General features: G+C 48.1%; 1 protein-coding gene across 9 annotated transcripts in view; it reads right to left on the bottom strand.

Annotated features, from left to right (window-relative positions):
- LOC138967066 (polypyrimidine tract-binding protein 2-like) overlaps positions 1 to 21293 on the bottom strand; it is a 97099-nt gene that overhangs the window by 60166 nt on the left and 15640 nt on the right. For 2 of the 9 annotated variants that reach the window (XM_070339535.1, XM_070339533.1), the window contains exon 1: positions 7866 to 8696. The exons of 1 other annotated variant lie outside the window; for it this stretch is intronic. In XM_070339535.1, the coding sequence (XP_070195636.1) occupies positions 7866 to 8075 (210 nt within the window). In that variant the 5' untranslated portion in view covers positions 8076 to 8696. Of the gene's footprint in view, positions 1 to 7865; positions 8704 to 21293 lie in introns of those variants that run through there. 6 more of the 9 variants (XM_070339529.1, XM_070339546.1, XM_070339532.1 and 3 more) reach the window with 6 other exon arrangements.

Below are 21293 nucleotides of genomic sequence, written 5' to 3'. Positions count from 1 at the left end.
GAGTGACACTGCTTTTCCATGGCACTTATCTATCTGCGTGTGCATGATTCACACTAGCAACCAGCCAATGTTTGGTCGCCAAGGGAGCGCTGACCCAATCTACCCAGCACTGTTTGCTCGCTTGGAGGAGCGTGCGCGTATAATAAATCATGTCTTATGAACTCGTGTACCTGACTGGCAATAATACACGGCACTCAGAACGAGTCAAAGCGCATTCAGCGACTCATGTACCTGGCAATTCAGTCCGGACAAATCAATGCCACGCTTTTCATTCAGTTTGTAATCAAATCCTCCAGCAATCGAAATGCTTTTATTGTCAAGAGCAAGAACGCGACAGAGAACAGACATCCAACAAAACAAGCGTGCATGCATGCAAAAGAGCAAGTCTGTACTTCACAAAACGACATATTTCGCACCTTTGGCAAAACTGTCTGCGTTGACACACTAAGTGCGGACACCCCCACACCCGACACCAACCTAGTCTCCTGTTCATCAAGTAGGACCGTTTCTTTTGCTCAAGCACGTATCGTCGCGGGTGGGAGAACATCTGTTCAAAATATGCAAACAAATATCGAACTGACAAAGCACACTGGATCAACGAGCTGACTGGCAATTCGTCAACTGGAAATGCAGTGATGCAGTGATGTCAGCTGCTCTCTTCGTCGTCCAACGAACCAGTTTTTCTCAACAAAAAAGCGGAACACTTAATTGGAGATTTCGTGTAGCTCATTAAACTTGTGATGTTTTCAAACAACCCACGAGTTTACCTTTTGCCATATACGAGTGTTTGTAGGAGGCCTTGGCCTAAAGTTTCACATGTGGACCTTTGATTAATTTACGCCACTCTCAACAGGAATATCGATCATTGAATATTTACAAAACTTCAGGGAAGCAAAATCGAAAGGACATATAACCGCAAACGATTTTTCGATCCGTATGTATACGGTGTTGTGAAACAGGGCTGAACAAAGAAGGGAGGAAAGGTTAACGAATTGGGCCTACAAGTGAACAAGATCGAGCCGAACTTGTGGGCAAAATTAAAATAACGCGTCAAACCAGTTTTCTGACCAAGAGCCCAGGTAGAACAACATGCAGAGATCAAGAAAAGCATGTCTGACGGCCGGGTCTGCGGAAGACTGGACACACAATTAAGCCCCTGCCAGAAAGTAAGGTAAACACTTGGACCCTGTGTCCACTCTAAAAGCCTGCTGGACCTTGTCACGACCGCGACAACTTACTTCAAGGACCACTCCGGGCCGTGCGAGACCCAAGTCAACAGTGACACAAGAAAATTGGTTGATTAAAATCAACATGGCCGAAGCAATGTTTTCATAAAAGAAGCGGCACGGTATTGTACGGGCACATGTTGAATTTGGGTTACATGTGTTGCAGAGTATTTGAAAATCCGTAGGCATAAAAACATGCAAAGAAGAGTGATAGGTCCCTGTTGTGAATATAATCAAGTGGATAAATTGTTTCACGAGAACGGCAAACAACGGCACATGTTCACCGCCCTCAGCTAATTGAAGAAAGAGGGCGGCCATCAATAAATAGTAGAGCATAGTGCAATTTCATGTTGGCATCTTCTGCACTGAAAGCTATAACCCAAAGACTGAAGACCAAAGTGCTTTACCCCACTTCTGACCCGAATCACCCCCCTCCTGCTAGGTACACGTGCACTCAAGTTAACCTCTGCTTTGACCTGTGTGCCAGGAGTCGGATGGGAGAGAGAGAGAGAGAGAGAGAGAGAGAGAGAGAGAGAGAGAGAGAGAGAGAGAGAGAGCGAGAGCGAGAGCGACATACACACACACATAAACAGAGACAGACATAGAAAGACAGAAGCGGAGAGACTCCGAGGGAGACACAGACAAAGACATACATACACTGATACAGAGAGAGAGAGAGAGAGAGAGAGAGAGAGAGAGAGAGAGAGAGAGAGAGAGAGAGAGAGAGAGAGAGAATGTAACTGATCTTGTGAGAACGGTAACAAAACGAGACATGTCAGATCTCCGAACCCATTGCAATAGATGACCGCTCCTGTGGCCATCAATAATTCTTATAAACACTCACCCGTACAACGTCCCACAAGAAAAATATTGCCATGGCAGCACGGCTTGATGAACATAGGTCTGACCATTGTTCCTTTTGAGGCCACAAGGCTACGTGGACAGTTTAATCGCGTTTTCTTTGGGCCGGTGGACAAAGTTTGTCCTGCTACCTAAAGGCACCAAAAGGTACCCCTTGAGCCTTGAAAGAAGCAAACAGTGGCCAAACAAAGCTGTTACATCAACAGAAAACCGTCAAGTAACCACCAAAGCACCACTCTCCTGCCATCCACCCATTACGCAGAGCTGCAAGCAATCAATACTTCGCACGTGTACTGGATACAGCTGGAAAAACTGTCCTGATTCAGATTTAATGTAAATGTTCACGCTTCGCTGCACAAGAAAAACAACTGCAAGCGACATTTCAAATCGACTGACTGCGAGGAAGGCAAACGAACACTTGTGCGAATCACAGATTGTGCGTGGAGACGACAGAGACCAAAAACAAGATTCCCTTTGGAAACCAACATTAGTTCCTTTAAAATTTGCAACCGAATTACTTTTCCCTCACACTAATTGACCCATCGGGAGTCGATGCACTCCAATAATAAAACGGTTTCCTAATCGAAGCACGTAAAATGTTTCTACGACGTAATAAGGGCCAGTTGTCACAATGTTAATTAACAAGTCAAACGTGAACTCCTGTAGTTTTCTGGTAATGGACGATCGGCTAATCAAAAAGATTGCATGAGGAAAATAATTAGCAGAAGAAAAATAAAGAAACTAACTTAAAATCGCTGAGGATTTTGGTGCTGAGAGTGACATTGATTACGTTTCTGTCAGCTAAGCTAGTGTCCATGCGAACATGTGCGTAGCTCTATGCGTGTGCATCATATTTTTGTGCCAAGAGTATTTATACGTGTGTGCGAGTTTCTAAGACAGAGAGAGTGCGTCTGCGCGTCTCGTCAAGTACTTGACTTCACTGCCATAATACTTGTTCATTGTTTCTACCTCGATGAATTCATAATAAACAATAACTGTGTATACAGGTGTTGTAAAACTACATCGCAAGTGTTTTGGGCTTTAAGGAAATCAAACACTTAGCTTGTTCTTTCTTTCTTTATTTGGTGTTTAACGTCGTTTTCAACCACGAAGGTTATATCGCGACGGGGGAAGGGGGGAGATGGGATAGAGCCACTTGTCAATTGTTTCTTGTTCACAAAAGCACTAATCAAAAATTTGCTCCAGGGGCTTGCAACGTAGTACAATATATGACCTTACTGGGAGAATGCAAGTTTCCAGTAGTACAAAGGACTTAACATTTCTTACATACTGCTTGACTAAAATCTTTACAAAAATGGACTATATTCTAACTTAGCTTGTAGCAAAATTACGATTATATTGAACTTTAGTCCTACATAGTTAAATAAACCAATCAAGACAACATTTTGATAATTTAAAGCGCAATTTAAAGCCAGTTGACAAGAATTGCTGCCTCCCTCATTAAAAACAAAAACAAAGACACAGCCCTGCATTGTACAAGAAATCCAGCTTCTAGCGGATTTTCCAGGTGTAAAACTACAGGTTTTGTGAAGAAAAACAAGCTGCAAGGACATCAACCCTAGCTGTAACCAGGGGTGACGAGACCTATGGCAAAAAAAGAGAAAGGTGTTAAGCTGTGAAGACAGGAATCGTTGCTGTGATAAGGGGTGATGAGCGCTATGGAAACAAAGAAAGAGATGTTAGGACATTGATTTTTGTGGCATATCAAATAAAACAAATTCACAGCTCTTCTTCCAGCCAAGTCGCTCGCTTCCTGCTTCAAATTCTTGGGCATCAGGTAAAAGAAAGGTGAGGCGCTACCTGGGCGAGACAATTAACCAACAGTCAACAAATCTACTCATGTCACGACCAGCTCCTCGACATAAGTGTTTGTATGGTATTGTGCACGTGTCTCATAAACTGTCCGGCTGTTCACGGCCACACAAAAAAGGCATATCAACGGGCCCATTCCCTTCATATCTATCGCTTCAACATAAGCCGACGTGTAAAGGAGACTTTTGGTCCCCTTTGTCTCCAGGACTTCATCACACGAGCTTAACTACCCCTCACTTTTGCAGTGCTATAAATCCACGGTGGGATTCCAAGATGGGCACCTAACAAATGAGCCCAGAGAAAACACCATGTGGCCAACAGCATACACTCTTACCCTCTCATGTTCTGCATACAGTATACACTTTTAACTTGGTGCTGCTGTCCCTGTTAGCCCTTGTTTGCTCACGGTAGAGTTTCTATACAAACGAAAAGTCATCGTTGCGCATAAACAGAGTGAACACTGGCATTCTCTTACCCATACCGCCGATTGATTCCGCCACCCACACTCCCAATGGGATAATGCGCTCCGACCATGAATAATAAAAGACCACAGCTTATCCCTCATATAAAACATTCAGAAAGAAGAATTTAGACAGGGATAAGCATCCAAGCAAAATAGTTATAACGTTGACGACAACCAACTGCAACTTGGAAAGTTTGCAAAGGGGATTGTTAAAAAATAGTCAAGGGTTTGTCCAAACTTTGTCAAGCTATCACATTCTCTTTTGTGACTCGAGTGCAGTAAAGCAAGCCACCAATAAAGTAAGTAATAGTTTCACACATAAGTCGCACAGCCTCCCTGGAGGGAGCAGTGAAATCCCCACTCCTGTCCTTCTTGTTGGGCTGCATACCAACTCAAGTGTTTCCACTGAAGACGCCACAGGGACGTGGCCGCTGTGGAAACGGGATTCAAAAACTGTTAGGCCAACATTGGCGGGCGCACTGTGAATGAAAGAAACCAACTTTCTGCAATTTGCCTTTGAATGAAAAACAAGATTTTTTGGTAATGTTTTTGGTTAATCTAGATAATAGCTGGTAAAACGGATTTTCTATCTTTTTTTTTACAGTAAGCCAGTTATTTTAAATGAAGAAAATTCTCGTTTAGTCTTTCTATCTTTCAAGGACGTAAATCGAACCCCCCTCCCCTCTCTCCCAATGAATCATCTCTCTCTCTCTCTCTGCACTCTTGTAAACACAAAAATAAGGAGATACCGTCATCTTCGCGCCATTCTTCGGCAAACACAACACTATCTGATGGCTCGAGAGCAAGGCTTGAAAACAAGGAAAGACCAAAAACCACGTTTAACCAATTTAAATATGCCGTGGAAAAGCTCTAGACAGGTTTAAGCGAATTGTCCTTGCCCTTGTGTTGTAAAACGAGACCCCGGCAGCATTTTGTCATAACTAATGATAAGAGAAAGAGCGGCATTGTACGTGTAGAGCTGAGTAATGCACGTTGTGAACGGAACGGAAGAGACAGAGAACGCGACTTTCTTATCAACCCCACGACAGTGATCGGCTCGAGCACAGCCATAAACTGGGGCAAACTCTTCTAAAACCAATAAACCCGGGACATCAAGAGACCCTAAATCATCGCCCTGGCTACAGAGAACAGAACAAACCCCTCACAGCACACATTTCCATAAAAGATACTTATGACCCAGCACAACCATGCTTCTGATAAGGTAAACTATGCACCACGCCATAGTACACCTTAGCCCCGAACAAAAAAGCCAAACCAATAACGTTGCTCTCGATCCCCAATATAAAACCATCCATAAGCCTTTTTTTTCGTCCAAACCAACAAAAGCTACAATTTAAATTTCAACTGACATGTGTTACCAAAAAAAAATGAAATCAAGAAAAGAAAGAATGAATGAGCTTGATCTCTCGTGCAATTCCGATAGACATCGATTTCAATTCAAAAGTAGTTTTGAGCAAAAGCTGGCCGTGGCCTTGCACTTTCTGTCCTCTCCAGTTTACTTTAGCAAACAATGAAGGAGAAGGGGGAGAGGAATGGAACAGGGGAGGGGTGGGGGCTTACACGTGATTCTGATCACAGTTCACCACCACTAGCAGATGGCTACCCCTGGTAGCAAAGGGGAGGCAGGGAAAAGAAGAAAGGTCAAAGGTGAAGGTTCCACGCCAAGGTCTCTGAAGCCATTTCTCCCCCTCACCCCCACAACCCGGAATAAAACTAAAAGCTGACCATGAAGAGAAGGGGCTCTCTTCTCTCCCCCCTCGTGTTCCACTCCTATTGTTAGTCCGCGACGGCAGAGACAGAGAAAGAGACAGACAGAAGAAGAAAAGGCGGGAGGGAGTTGTAAACCCTGAAAGCAGCTGGCCGCGACGATAGTAGCTCCCGTGTGCAGGTTTGAAAGCCGAGATGGGGGCGATCGTGTCTCCATCGGTCAGTGGAATAAAAGATGTGCTCTGACAAGTGAAGTTGAACACAACACAGCTAAAATATTCGAACACGGCAAATAACAGGCGAAAATGGTCCCAAGAGGAAAGGCTCCAGTGCACTTGAAATCTTAATGTAAACACTCGCCACTTCCAGATCCTGTTCCACCACTTAAGACTTTCAACTGCCCCTCTACACATGTCTGCACACTCTAGGCCGTGTACACGCTAAATATGCGCTCTCATTTCGAAACTACACTGGTCCCCACTTCAGTTCGCAAATTTAAGGCTTCGTTCCTTTTTGAGAAAAAACGGGCTTCATTATTCCTTTTCAAGCTATGCGGTTTTCCCGAATTGTCACCGCTCACCGCTGAAACTGAGCAAAATGCTTGTAGCAGAGAAAACAATGCACCCAGTCCACAATGACTAATCCAATCAAGTAGCTAACAGTAGAAGGAAAAGAACCACGACGACCAGCAGAAGGAAATAAAACCCCAACACCGAGAGAGAATCGGTGGACAGTGGAATGCAGAGAAACATGACATCAGCGTTAGGGGGGGCAGAAACCAGTGTGAGAGCCTCAGTAGTTTTTATCCAGTTTTTAACATTGTAACACAGCATTTTTAACTGTGCTTGGAAAGCCTACATTCTAGGGCAAACGGACTAAAACCGCAAGTACAGCAGCAAGAAGACCAGCTGGAGTTGTACACTATATCCACCTTGTGTACAGTGAACTTTTAAGACTATTTTGGATGCGCACACCCAAAAACGTCACGTTGATAGTCGTCGTCGGCTCCTGTGGCGCACCCGCCAACCACCAACCCAGGCGGGTTATCCAGATCCAGATCCAGAAGGGTGTGAGCAGGTGTTACAGGTTGTCTGAAGAACGCACAGGGCTGATAGCACGGCTGACCAGTGACCATCACGACTGTTCATGCAGTGCTTGCATACAACGACAACGAGCACTGGCGGCTATTCTGCGATTCTGTCTACAACCTGTAACACCTGCTCACACGTTGATCTGTTTGTCATATCAGCTCCAATCACGTCGACGACCGCAATGACACCCTGCCACGCTTCGGCGATCTCATCACCACTGCGGCAACAGCTTTCAGTGTTACCACAATCGTCCCCAAATCCCCCATAAACAGAGAATGAAACGTACTGCTGTATCTGTTCAAAAACAAACCACACACCCAAAAAACAAGTGCGCTTAATTTATAGATTTTAATTTCCACATCCATCTCTTGTAATAACAATGAACACCGAACAGACTGTCTCACAGGGTGCGACAGGTTGGACAAACAGAGAGTGCAGGAAAATAATAATAAAAGTTAAAACTGCTCATCAGGCCCAACTAACATCCATCGACTGCACAATAAAAACAGTCACAAACTTTCTTTCTTTCTTTATTTGGTGTTTAACGTCGTTTTCAACCACGAAGGTTATATCGCGACAGAGTCACAAACTTCATCCTATTTACTTTTCGAGGGATGAGGATGGTGGTCACACACACACACGAACAGAGAAATAACAATTTACCTTTCGAGGGATGAGGATGGTCTGAGGCTGGGGAGAGACAGGGGGGTACTGGATGAGGTACTCAGCGGGGTGGATGGGTGCCGCCGTGGGGACAGTGACGGGTGTCGGAGCAGGAATCGGGGTGTGTGCGGCGAATTGGTGGTGAGCGGCAGGGTGTTGCGGCAAGGCGACGGTGGGTTGTCCTAGTGAGTTGTACCAACATACGTACATACTGTGACTGCAGGCCCCGGGGTCTTCGTCTCCACGCCGATTTCTCTATCAATCCTTCACTCACTCACCCATCAAAAACTGTCCACCCAACAACAAAACCTTAAACTTCCGTCTTCCTGCTTTCTTATTGCCGCCGCGATACGTTTCCTGTCTCGTCACGGGTGGATGGATAACTCGCCGCTTCCACGATAAAGCCGTGTCAATCAGTACGAGAGTGTCAAGTGATGCTCCACACACTGTCACCGGTCCTCTTTCAGGTGTACACCGCGAAGCAGCTGATCGTCACACTCGCAGCAACACGAGCTCTGACAGCTAGCTAGCACTACTCTACCTCACAAGTCTGTCTGTCCCGTTCTCTGACGACCAGTTGCAAAAGCATGCGACCACGGCCCTGGCCTACCCACGCGGCCGCCACGGAACAGAGGGAGGAAGAACACACGAGGCAAATCAAAGCGATGGATGGGGGGGAATATGATCGTGACCTGCCAACCTTTCCACTCTCCTGTCAGTCAGTGTGTACGCGCGCACAGAAGTAACGAGTGTAACTGGACGAGTCCCCAGAGCGAAACGAGAACTGGTCAGGCAAGGCACAACACAAGGGGAAGCCACTAGCACGGACCCTCAGTGACAACGCTTTTGCAAGATAACAGCTCTTCCGGTAATTTCTCTCCCGCCAGCCGCGCACGAGTTCAGTGGTTGTGGTGGGCTGGCTCTTTTTCTCTCTTTCTGCTCTCTCTCTCTATCTCCGCTACTATTCTTTCTAGCGTTGCTGACGGGTTCAGCTCGGAGAGGGAATGGAGTGCGGCAGAGCAGCGCTTAGGCTGAAGCCGGAGAACCAGTGACAGAGCCCAGCCCATGTATAATGGGACTTGAAACAAGTCAATATTGACTGACTGTATATGTCGCTTATTGGCTCGCTTGGGTAAACAACCACAGCACTGTCGCACGAGGAACAGGTGAACAGACCAGAGAGAGAAGGGAAAAACTGAAAACCGCCCTGACTGAAAACCTTTCTTTGTTTCTCCAACTTGACCGTACCCCACAAGAAAGGGGTAGGTTCGCGTCGGCCAGTGGGACACGGGAGCGGGAGGAGGCGGTGTCAGGCGTGAAAGGGTGGGGATGGGGGGGGGTGCAAGTCCAACAAAGCCTGGACATTTACACGACCAACAGCACCCCGACAATAGGTTACCACTCACCATGCTAAATTTCCACTTCCATTACAGAATTACTCATTTCGCCCCGGCCCGCCTAACTGGCCAAACTTGCGAAACAAGGCCACAGCCAGTTTGTGTACAAAACAAGAGGGTAACAAAAAGACCAACCTCTCTCACAGTGTACGACAAACACAGAACAATTATTTCGTAGAAGTGCTAACCTTACCCTCTGGTAAACTATTGCGATGTCCGTGCGGGCGATGGTTATATTGTAACTTGTTATGAATTTTAACGGAACGCTAACCTTGTTTAGAAAAGTAATTTTGTCGAAACCGAATCAATAATTACACTTGATGCAATCTTTCCCGAACATTCGAAACTGTCCAATTTTGGTTCACATAATTATGTGCTTACTACACAATGTGTCTGACGAACACATCTGCACCGTAGCGACAAGGCCAAGGCCAAGATATGTTTGACTTTCGTTAATTTGACATAATGTATAAACCAATGTGAAAACTCAGGAGGCTCTTCTTGAAATCGATTTTCGTTAACAGACAAAAAATCAGTTTCTCAAAATTCAAACTGACCTCGTTTGACAAAAAGGAAGCTCTTCAGAACTTAAAACGGACATTGCGAAAATGATTGGAACAGCGATCAATACGCTAGCTTACACGCAGACATATTCTTGTCTTGGAAGGATTGCGTCATTCACAATTTGCTCTTCAAACTCTTGCTATTTATCTGCTGCCATGCATTTTTCTGTTTTTGGGTGCGTTTATCTCTACTTCTTTTTGTGTTTGTTGGTTTTCTGTTGTTATCACTTTCTTTTCTTCGTACACGGTTTGCTTGTGAAAGTAAACAGAATAGTGTTGCAAATGGCCTCCACGTTGTCGACCATTTGCGCTTCTTCCAACTCTAATAACAAAAACGGATTCTATAAAATCGAGAAAGGAGGAACATATTGGGGTCTCTATAGTGGACAATTAATCGTCTCAAGAATGGCCCTGGCAGTCTGTGAAACCGCGGTTCTCTATACGCAAGCTGATATTTTCTTTTCGCATATAAACACTTCATGTCCCTAATAGGCTCTAGTTCCTACGAGGACGTAAAACTCAAGGAACCAACCAACCAACTTTCTGTAAGTCAGACTGCTTCCGATTCTATGACTTGTCTACAACCTTTCTTTCTTGAAACACCGCACGCACATACACAAAACTAATAACCGCAAGTATATTGTCCTCCTGTTGCGTCCCCATTATCTTTTTATTTTCATAATCAAAAATTAAAATTAAAAAGAGAATCCCTGTGTCGGCAAGAGCAAGTAAGACACAAAATAAAGGTCTGTACAGAGGGTACGGTACAGTAAGCGGATGCCATCAGGGGAGAAAAAACACTTTGACATTTTGTAAACCAATTACGACTGTTACACTCCGCCCGACTCTAGTTTAATTGCTGACCGTTAGGCTGACAGCTTCCTGACAATCATGTTGTCAGAGCCGGCAGCAAACCCAGCAAAATGACGCCCAATCTTCTATAAATGCCTGCCCAAATCATCAGGCCAAGCTACCCTGCCGGAGAGACAATACTCTGTACTCACACCATATTCAGCCACGCTATACAAACCGCATGCTTTTAGCAGCAATGCGGCGTCATGTACGGATTTCTGAGAGCCTCGGGCACCAAACGGTTAAACAAATAGCCGCAGGCAAATCCGTTTGTTTTCCTCCCCGTGAGTTTTTGCGCGTTCAGTAATAACAGCCACTCTTAGTATAATTATCTCTTGGGCTGAGAGAAAAACTGAAAACCTTTCTTTCTTTATTTGGTGTTTAACGTCGTTTTCAACCACGAAGGTTATATCGCGACGGGACTGAAAACCTATACCACCCCGAAAAAGTAAGTCGGGGCTCAGGTTTTATGACACAAAAATGATGACGTCGCTCGAAGCAACAATTACAGAATGCAGATATAGAATATTACAACCGCAGAGCGAACAGACACGCTAAATGGAAATATCTGCAGAGAAGAAAAAGTTAAATGCCCCCAGACGACTGCCACAAAAAGCGTCCATAACCGCAAAATCTCGAACTCAGGTCGACCACAAAAACAGCAGTATGTCGCCGCGAACAAAAAGGCCATCGTCCGTCATTCAGACAATACCTATGCAACCAACAAAACCCACCACTACAACTCAAACTAAAATGAGAAATGCATTTCTGCCAACAAAAAAGCCAACGATTTGTTTTATTCAGTCAAACAAAGGGCAATCTATACCGATGAAAGGTAGTAGAAGTGGGCTGGTGGAAGTAGGATTACAAGTGACACGGAGGGGGAAGGGGGAGAGGTCCCGAATTGAGAGAAATTGATGAGCTAACACTCTGTAATGATCAAAAGGGCATTACACCCCACGACCTGACAAAAAAAGCAGGTCACGAACACGGGGCAGAAGAACGCAACACATTACTGGGCATCCTACAGGGACCCGCAGCAGGGTGAAACAAGGCCCGAGTAGGACGTGCACGGACTACATGCCAGTGTTCACAGCGGGCAGCGGGCAAGCCTAACGCAACTCGTCCATGCAACCATCATCGGGACGCACCCTGGGGACACCAATCCCATTTGCAAAACAGCCCCTCGCTCGAATCTCCGCATCCCCCCCCCCCCCCTCCCATCTTGTCACTGACAGTTATGGATTCCTCCACGCTACCTTAATATTTCATAATCAGATCGGCGCGCAAATGGAGCGCCGGCACCGGGCCGACACAAAAGATAAGTCATTAATAATGCAGCCCTACTCTGCACCAAACCCCGGCGGTCGTGTGCGGTTCGAATCTGTCCCCCCTGAACGTGTTGCAATGATAATGTATAATGTAGACTGCGCTGGTACAAAACGCCTCATCCTCTTTCGCGTGTCAGATTTCTCTGCCAGGCAAAATGACAGTGGGACTGGGACGAACCATTCTTTTGCTACCGTTCTCGTAAACTAGCTGTCATTTGCATTGACATTTCATGCTTGCCGTGTTGTGTGTGGAATCCAGAGGCTCCCGCTCATCTCAAATCCTGGGAGAGATACATCAACCTCACTTCAGTGCAAAGCGGCACTAAAAGTGTCAATAGTCCCGCGCACCCTGTTAAAACCCTTCACGAAATAACACGACAGACTTCCTATTACTCTTAAATCACCCGACAACGCCGAAGCACACTTCAACCATTTTCTGTTAGCACGCGATGTAACAATCTCGAATTTGTTCTTTCCGCATTATTCCGAGATCTGACAAACAGATGAAAATGGTCAACTAATACGCAATATCTGAAACTAAGAGATGCCGAATTCAGCAATCCTCAACCGCTATCCCACTAAATCCTATTCACAAATCCCTCTTGCCTTTGATCTTTTTCAACAACAACAAAATTATATATATATAATAAAAACTTTACTCTGGAACAGCAGGTTCCACATCTCAACATGGCTCAACCTCCGTGTTTAATTAAGCAAAACTATCTTCGTTTCTGTTCAGAGTTAACCTCGCTCATTTCAATTTGTCTACAGAAATCAATTCCCATGACTTTTGTATCACTATTAAACCGGCCAGGGCCTCAACCGTAACAGGCGAAATGGTCTGGATTGTCTTTCTATGTGTTTACCTGTTGCTAGGTAGACAAGCGCCGCCCTCTGCTTGCCTTTGCCACCCACTACCACTCCCGTCAAATGTACCTTTACGGTCGCGAAAATTCCATCGGTCGCTATGGCAACGTTGCGTTGCACACCAATGAGCAGGCAGTTAATGAATCAACTACAGCCAGTGACCAGGTATACGAATTTGTCGGAAAAGATCATTTCTGCGATGGCTTCTGGCTAGCGGGGACTGCCACAGAGAGAGAGAGAAAGGGAGTTTGAGAGAGAGAGTATGTGGAAGCGAGGGATGCGGCCTCCAGAGAGCAGTTCGGCTGCGGACAATGACATGACAATGGATGACCCTGGCACCCAAAGCCCGCCACTTTCCCTACTGTATACACCATCATCATCATCACGGGATTTTTCGCATTCACAAGGACATCCGTCAAGGGTAATCCATGCCGGATAGACCGGAGTCTGATGGTGTCAAACCCTCTCTCATACAATACTGTTTTTCTTCTTCTGGTGAAGCCTTCGTTCCTGTAAGATACGGTTTTGCCCCCAAAAAGTGATATACTGCTCTTTATATTCGCGTCATCTGTGAGAACCGCAAACATGAAAAACACCCCCCCCCCTTTTTTTCTTTGGGTGACGAAAGAGGGCGAATAAGCAACATGTATGACTCCCCGAGTCCACCTGTCATTCGCGAAGGGCTTTTGTCCGCCATACATCAAGCAGGTAATCAGCCGATAACGCTGTCTGTCCGTCTCTCATCAGCTATTCAACCAGCTCAAGACTGCTAATGGAAAATACACTAACCACCGCGTCTTTCAACTAATCACGTAGGTGTTGCCCGCAATATTGACTGCAGGACAAAAGATGCTTGGTCACTCCGCAGCTGATGGAAGGAGTTACGTTCGCTCAGTGATCGATGTGATAAAGTCTGAGAGTAATTACGGTTCGTTCGCTGAAGTCGGTGAATAGGATGGGCATTACCGAGCGGATGTGGGTATACATGTACCGACGTTATTACACACAAAAAACCCGGTTAAGTTATTCTTTCTTTATTTGGTGTTTGACGTCGTTTTCAACCACGAAGGTTATATCGCGACGGGAGAAGGGGGGAGATGGGATAGAGCCACTTGTCAATTGTTTCTTGTTCACAAAAGCACTAATCAAAAAATTGCTCCAGGGGCTTGCAACGTAGTACAATATATGACCTTACTGGGAGAATGCAAGTTTCCAGTACAAAGGACTTAACATTTCTTACATACTGCTTGACTAAAATCTTTACAAACATTGACTATATTCTATACAAGAAACACTTAACAAGGGTAAAAGGAGAAACAGAATCCGTTAGTCGCCACTTACGACATGCTGGGGAGCATCGGGTAAATTCTTCCCCCTACTAACCCGCGGGGGGGGGGGGGGGGTGGGGGGTGGGTGTTAAGTTATAGAAGTGGAGACTGAACCATGTCAACAGCAAACAACAAAATATTATTCATTCTCCAAGCTCATTATTATGCTCACAAAACGGTTCTTGGACAGCACAAAAGACAGAAAGAGCATGTTCTACAACCTAAAAACGTAAGAGCAAAAGATAGAGAGTGGTCTAATCCCATTCCTCCGCAAAAAAACCAAAAAACAAAAGTATGAGCAAAGATCAAAATGCGTTGGTATTAATCTAAGTGAGTCATACAAACCAAGAAACCAATACCTTGATAAATATCAATGTTAATCAAACGTGCAGCAGAACATATCCCCGCGGGTATGTGACACATGTTTAACAACGGAAAGCCCCCCGCCTCTACCCCCAGTTATACCACAGCTGTTCAGGTCATAATGTCCTCATATAAACACAAACAAGTCGCGTAAGGCGAAAATACAATATTTAGTCAAGTAGCTGTCGAACTCACAGAATGAAACTGAACGCAATGCCATTTTTTAGCAAGACCGTATACTCGTAGCATCGTCAGTCCACCGCTCATGGCAAAGGCAGTGAAATTGACAAGAAGAGCGGGGTAGTAGTTGCGCTAAGAAGGATAGCACGCGTTTCTGTACCTCTCTTTGTTTTAACTTTCTGAGCGTGTTTTTAATCCAAACATATCATATCTATATGTTTTTGGAATCAGGAACCGACAAGGAATAAGAGGAAAGTGTTTTTAAATTGATTTCGACAATTTAATTTTGATAATAATTTTTATATATTTAATTTTCAGAGCTTGTTTTTAATCCGAATATAACATATTTATATGTTTTTGGAATCAGCAAATGATGGAGAATAAGATAAACGTAAATCGAAAATTTTATTGTAAATTTTCATTTAATAAATATACCTACCCGAATCACATGTAGCAGTTGACTCAGTCTAAAGTGCTAGGTCTGAAAAGGCTACCCGTCTAAGGGGAGCAACCCCAACTAAAAAAGTGTAAACGTAGCTATGGTAATGACGACGCACCCAGGGAGTTACCTCCCCTCCTGCGTACTACGTCACTACTGCTACTGACCACGTGACCCCTATCATTCGACTCGAAGAATAAAATCTCCAAATCATAAGCGGGGTAGGTGGGAGGGACTACGATATGTGATTCGGGTAGGTATATTTATTAAATGAAAATTTACAATAAAATTTTCGATTAAATTACATATTCCTACTCCGAATCACATGTAGCAGATTGAAACAACAAGGCGGTGGGCAAGAAAAAGTTCAAACTCACTCTCAAATCCTTGTCAAGAGCTGACCCCCTGCCACCATGGCAGGCAAAGCTCTAGATCCATCCTGGCGAAGGGCCGAGATGTCACGCAGGTAAAAATTCATGAAGACATCCTCGGAACGCCAGTATGCGGTGTGTAGCACCTCCTCCAGTCTTCTTGATCGTAATACGGCCAAGGAGGAAGCCCAAGCTCGCGTCTCGTGAGCCCGAGCTGATTCCAGAGGAAGGACAGGCTGTGTCCCCCCTTCATTGCGGCGGCTCCACTCGTAAGCATGCTTAATGAGCGCCGACACCCACCGGGCCAGAGTCGTCTTAGTAATATCCTTATGTCTCTCCGTATTGAGAGAAATAAACAAAAGCTTTTGAGCTGCGGATCTAAGAGACTGAGCACGGGCAAGGTAGATGTGAAGGGCTCTAACAGGGCAATTTACTAAGTCTGGGTCATTCGGAGCCAGAATAGTGGACAACGGCCTGACATGAACCAAAGGAGAAGCTCGCTCGGGAGCCTGGTTTTTCGCAAGAAACTCAGGCCGAAACCGCAAGGTAACGGACCCATCTGATTCAAAGGAAATGTCGTCCGAATTACCGGAAAGAGCGTGAATCTCACTGCCCCTTCGTGCCGATGCTAGCAGCAAAAGGAAAAGGGACTTGCGTGTAAGATTCGCAAAACTGGCATCTCTGAGAGGTTCAAAATCCGCTGAACGCAGAAACTCCATGACCAATAAGAGATCCCACTTAGGAACGGGCGTACGAGACTTGACGTCAGAAAGGGAAGCGCCCTTGATGACTCCAGCGATCACGCCACTAACATCTATAGAGCGACCTATCTGGCGTAGGGTCGCCGAGATGGCCGATCTTCTTACTTTCAACGAGGCAGCGGAAGCTCCCTGAGAGGACATGAAAGCAAGATGGTTCGCCACGTGCATCGTGCGGGGCGCCGTAGCATCCAGGCGATGCTCGTGACACCAGGTAACCCAGGCCCTCCAATGTGACTCATAAACGGACGAGGTAGATGCTCTGTGCGAGCGTCCTACCAGGTCCATGGTCAGATCTGATGCCCCTTTGCGCCTCAGAGAAGACCGCACAACCTCCACGCGTGAAGATTCAGCATCTGAGGCTCTGCGTGGAGGCTGCCGGTGTGAGGCTGTACCAGTTCTCCTCGCGTGAGAGCGAGAGGAATGGGAGGGCCCTGGGCGAGTCTCAGCAGGTCCGGGAACCACGGCTGAGACGGCCAAAGAGGAGCGATCAGCAGGAGGGACGGGCCCTCCTGCTCCGCCTTCCTGAGAACTCGCGTGAGCAACTGGAATGGCGGGAACGCGTAAGCCTCCAGGCCTGACCAGGAAATGTCCATCGCGTTCGTCTCCCACGCCTCGGGATCCGGGAATGGTGAGACGAACACTGGTAGTCTCTTCGAGAACCTGGTGGCAAAAAGGTCCACCTGAGGTTTCTGCACAAGAGACCAGAGACGATCCAGCGCTCCGTGAGTGATGGTCCACTCTGTTTGAAGCACTCTGTCGGAGCGGCTGAGCGCGTCCGCCAGAGTGTTCAAGCTTCCGGGCAGGTACCTGGCCGAAAGCCTGATTTGATGCTCTGAACACCAAATCAGGATCTCGCAGGCCCTGGCCGAAAGCGACGGAGACCGCGACCCTCCCTGCTTGTTGATGTAAGCTGCCACTGTCGTGTTGTCTGTAAACAGACGAACATGCTTGGCCTGAAGGGAGGGCCGGAACTTGTCCAGAGCTAGAGCCACGGCTTCTAGCTCCAGCAAGTTGATGTGCTGCATCCTCTGATCTGCCGACCACAGACCTGACGCAGTCAGCTGGTCTGTGTGAGCCCCCCACCCCACCAAGGACGCGTCCGTGAACAGGTCCAAGTCTGGGGCAGGAAGGGCTATCGGCACGCCCCTGCACACCCACTCCGTGTCCAGCCACGGAAGGGTAGCGGATTGGAACCATCCCCGGAGAGGGATGAGGGCATTCCAATCCACCGTGGGAGAGTCCACGAACGGCCTCAGCGCCAGCTGAAAGGGACGTTTGTGGACCCTCCCCAAGGGGACCAGGAGAGCCATGGACTCCATCTGCCCTAAGATGGAGGCCAAAGTCCGCAGGGAGGCCCTCGGGAGAGGCAAAGTGGAGCGTATGCACGCCTGGAGCTTGTCCACCCTCTTCTGAGAGGGCTGAACAGTCCAAGCCACCGTGTCGAAAGACATTCCCAAGTAGGTGAACGTCTGACACGGCGTCAGCTCCGACTTTGATCGGTTGATCGAGAAGCCAAACAAGTTGGCCTCCCGAAGAACCGATTGGGTATCCTGCTCGCACCCCGCCTGACTCTGACTCAGGATGAGCCAATCGTCCAGGTAGGCACGTAGCCGGACACCCCGCGACCTCACCAGCGCGCAGACCTGTCTCACGACCATGGTGAAGACCCAAGGGGCGAGAGACAGGCCGAAAGGAAGGGCGCGAAACTGGTAAACCTGACTTGCCCACCGGAAACGAAGCCATTTCCGGTCGGCTGGATGCATAAGAATATGGAAGTATGCATCCGTCAGGTCGATGGAAGTCGCCCAATCTCCCGGGCGGAGAGAGTCCCTGACCGACGCTGGCGTCTCCATCTTGAACCTTATCTCCCTCAAAAAGGTATTGAGGAACGACAGGTCCAAGACAGGACGCCATGCCCCTGAGGCTTTGGGGACGGCGAAAAGCCGTCCGTAAAACCCAGGGGAGCTGTGGTCGAGGACTTTCTCCACTGCGCCCTTCTGCACCAGGGAGTCTATTTCCGACCGAAGGACGGAAATGGCTTCCTGCGAGGAGGGAGGCCTGAACGCCGGCGGACGCCTGACCAGAGGTGCCTTGCCATCTTTCCAGAGAAGACGGAAGCCCGACCTCACGACCCCCACGATCCATTGACTCTGTACAGACACGAGCCAGTGGGAAAGTGCCCGGGAAGGGCCCCCCGCCATCACCAGAGTGGAGGGCGGGGTGGGGGGGAGATCGGGAGCACTTCATTGGGGGTGAGGCTTGCTTCCAGAGCCGCCTCTCCCCCTGCCGGAAGACGGTCGTCTTCTCGAGCCCCGAGAAGAGGAACGTCCACGACCCTTGTCTGCCGGTTTGGGAGGGCCAGCAACCTTAGCCTGCTTCGGCTGAGAAGGCTGAGACTGCTTGGACTGCTTAAGGCTGTGCAGGGAAAAGTCAGAGAACTGCTGGTCCCTGTTAGCCTGAATTTCCTGTCTTCGGGCATCAAAAACGAGATGCCCAAAGAGGGAACCCTCCAAGACCGGTGAGGCACGCAAGGTGTCCTTGGTCGCCTGATCCGAAAACTGAGAGTGTGACAGGAAGAGATCCCGACGACACATAACAGAGTGCGCATAGTGCACAGCGGAAAGTCTCATCTGTTCTTCGTTGACCCTCGCAAGAGCGGCCAACAAAGTGGAGACGTCATCCGCATCCTGATCCTCGCTGAGAGAGAACGGATTCAGTGAATCAGTGAGGGCACGAGAGAGGGCCCGAATGAGAGTCTCAGCAATGGAGGCAAGCTCCAGCTGCTGACGCCCTGCCTCTTCAGAAGCAATCAGAGTGTTCTCAGAAAAGAGCACGCCGTCATCCTTCTTGATAGGCTTGGCCAGCAAGGCCAGCATCTCCGGAGGAACTGTCAAAGATGAACGCGGGAGAGCGAAAGCATCCAACAAGTTCCTAGGAGACTTCTGCAAAACCAACCGCCTGTGAGACGACAGAGCGAATGCAGAAGCCTGAGAAGGCGAAGCCATCCACTGCTGTGCCAGCTCCGGAACGGAGCCGTGAGGCACGAGCAGCGGAACCGGAAGTGAAGGAATTCCGCTTCCGGAAGGAGATGGCTTGGCCAAAACTTGAGAAAGCTGAAAGGCTATGGATGGAGACTCCAAAAACCGGAAGTATGAGTCATCCTCCTTCCCAGAGCGAAAATCAGCCATCGCGGACGGTGCCGTCGAAGCGGCAGCCGAAGAGACCGAAGCCCCTTCCGCGAAATATCTCGAAGTGACCTCAGCAGCGGCCTCAAGAGCCACTTTGAGTCTCTCCGGATAACCAACACGTGCAGCCTCGCTGGCGACGGACTGAATATCCGAAACGTCCGGCGAAGGACCGAAGTCCACGTTGCTGGTAGAAGGGCGGTGAACACCGTAACCGGAAACCGGAAACCCGTCCACTCCAATACCATCCGAACTCATGCCCTGAATAGGGAAAGAGTAAGAGGACGGCATGCCCGCAGCCGCCGGAACCGGAACCGCAGTCGAAGCAACAACCGAAGACGGAAGCGCTGACTGCCCCGGCCAGGGCTGAGACACCTGCCCAAAGGGCTGGTGATGCCCCCCCGCGACCGCCACCTGAGAGGAAGCGGAAGCAGAAGAAGCAGCAGATCCGGTCTGAGCCGGAAAAGTATCAGACGCGACCGCGAAAAGCGGAAGCGCAGACACTGTGGACGGCGGCCGGAAGGCCGAATGCCCAGAGGGCCACGTCCGGTCAACCCCGGAAACGACCCCAGCGGGTGCGTACATCGGGGGACCTATGCTTCCGGCGAGTGCCGGAAGCGCAGCAGACGGAACCGGCTGGTCGACTCCGGAAACGACCCCAGCGGGTGCGTACGTCGGAGGACCTACGCTTCCGGCGAGTGCCGGAAGCGTCGAAGCCTGAACCAAATGCCGCCATTGCTCATCGACACGATGGTCTTCCGTGAAGCCAAAGTGAGAACGAACAGGGGTTTGCGGGTCGTGAACCCGCCGAAAAGGGCTGCTTCCCAGCAGGGAGCGTCCAGCGGCCTCACGAGGACCTACGGACCAGCCCAACTTACTTGCGTCGCCAACCACAGCGGTAGAAGGCACAGAAGCAACCGCCTCGGTCAAGGACAGCGTCACAGCCGGAAGCGGAAAGGAAGCCATCGACGGGACAACGGAAGTCGAAGGCTGAGAACGCACCATCTCCTCTCTCACCAACGTGCGAAGCTCGGGAACCAGCGAAGAAAGCAACGATGAAACCAGCGCCGTCGAATCTGCAAGCGGCAGAGAAGACGAGCGAGAAACAACGGTACGCGTAGGTTGATTAGACTGCCCCACAACCGGCTGGTCATTCGGGGCAGAAATAGGGACCGTCATAACCGTATTGTTAGCCGCGTCAGAAACAACAACCAAAATAGGCTTAGGGACAGAAGTGGAAGACTTGGGTTTAATTTTCCCTTTCACATCAGCCTTGCCGCGCTCGCGCTTTTTGTCTCCGTCAGACATGCTGACAACAAAATGGAGACACAAAATTCCAAAATGGCTACCACAAAATACGTGACCAACACGTGGCCGAAAATTTCAAGTAGCAACAGAAAATTACGTTCGATACAAGTAAAGGAACGAGCTCACCAACTACCAGTGCAGCGGGTGAAGAGACGGGTGTGGGTGCCGGTGGGTGTCTAAGCAAACACCAAACAGCGAACTTCCACTAGAGCCAAAAAATTCACGACCTGCTCCCTAGAAAGCTGAAGTGTCGAATGATAGGGGTCACGTGGTCAGTAGCAGTAGTGACGTAGTACGCAGGAGGGGAGGTAACTCCCTGGGTGCGTCGTCATTACCATAGCTACGTTTACACTTTTTTAGTTGGGGTTGCTCCCCTTAGACGGGTAGCCTTTTCAGACCTAGCACTTTAGACTGAGTCAACTGCTACATGTGATTCGGAGTAGGAATATGTAATTTAATTGGGATCGTTTTATAATTTTTTTT

This window comes from Littorina saxatilis, linkage group LG5 (genome assembly GCF_037325665.1).
Source record: "Littorina saxatilis isolate snail1 linkage group LG5, US_GU_Lsax_2.0, whole genome shotgun sequence".
Classification (NCBI taxonomy): domain Eukaryota; kingdom Metazoa; phylum Mollusca; class Gastropoda; order Littorinimorpha; family Littorinidae; genus Littorina; species Littorina saxatilis.
This window is presented reverse-complemented; position numbering and strand designations above follow the sequence as displayed.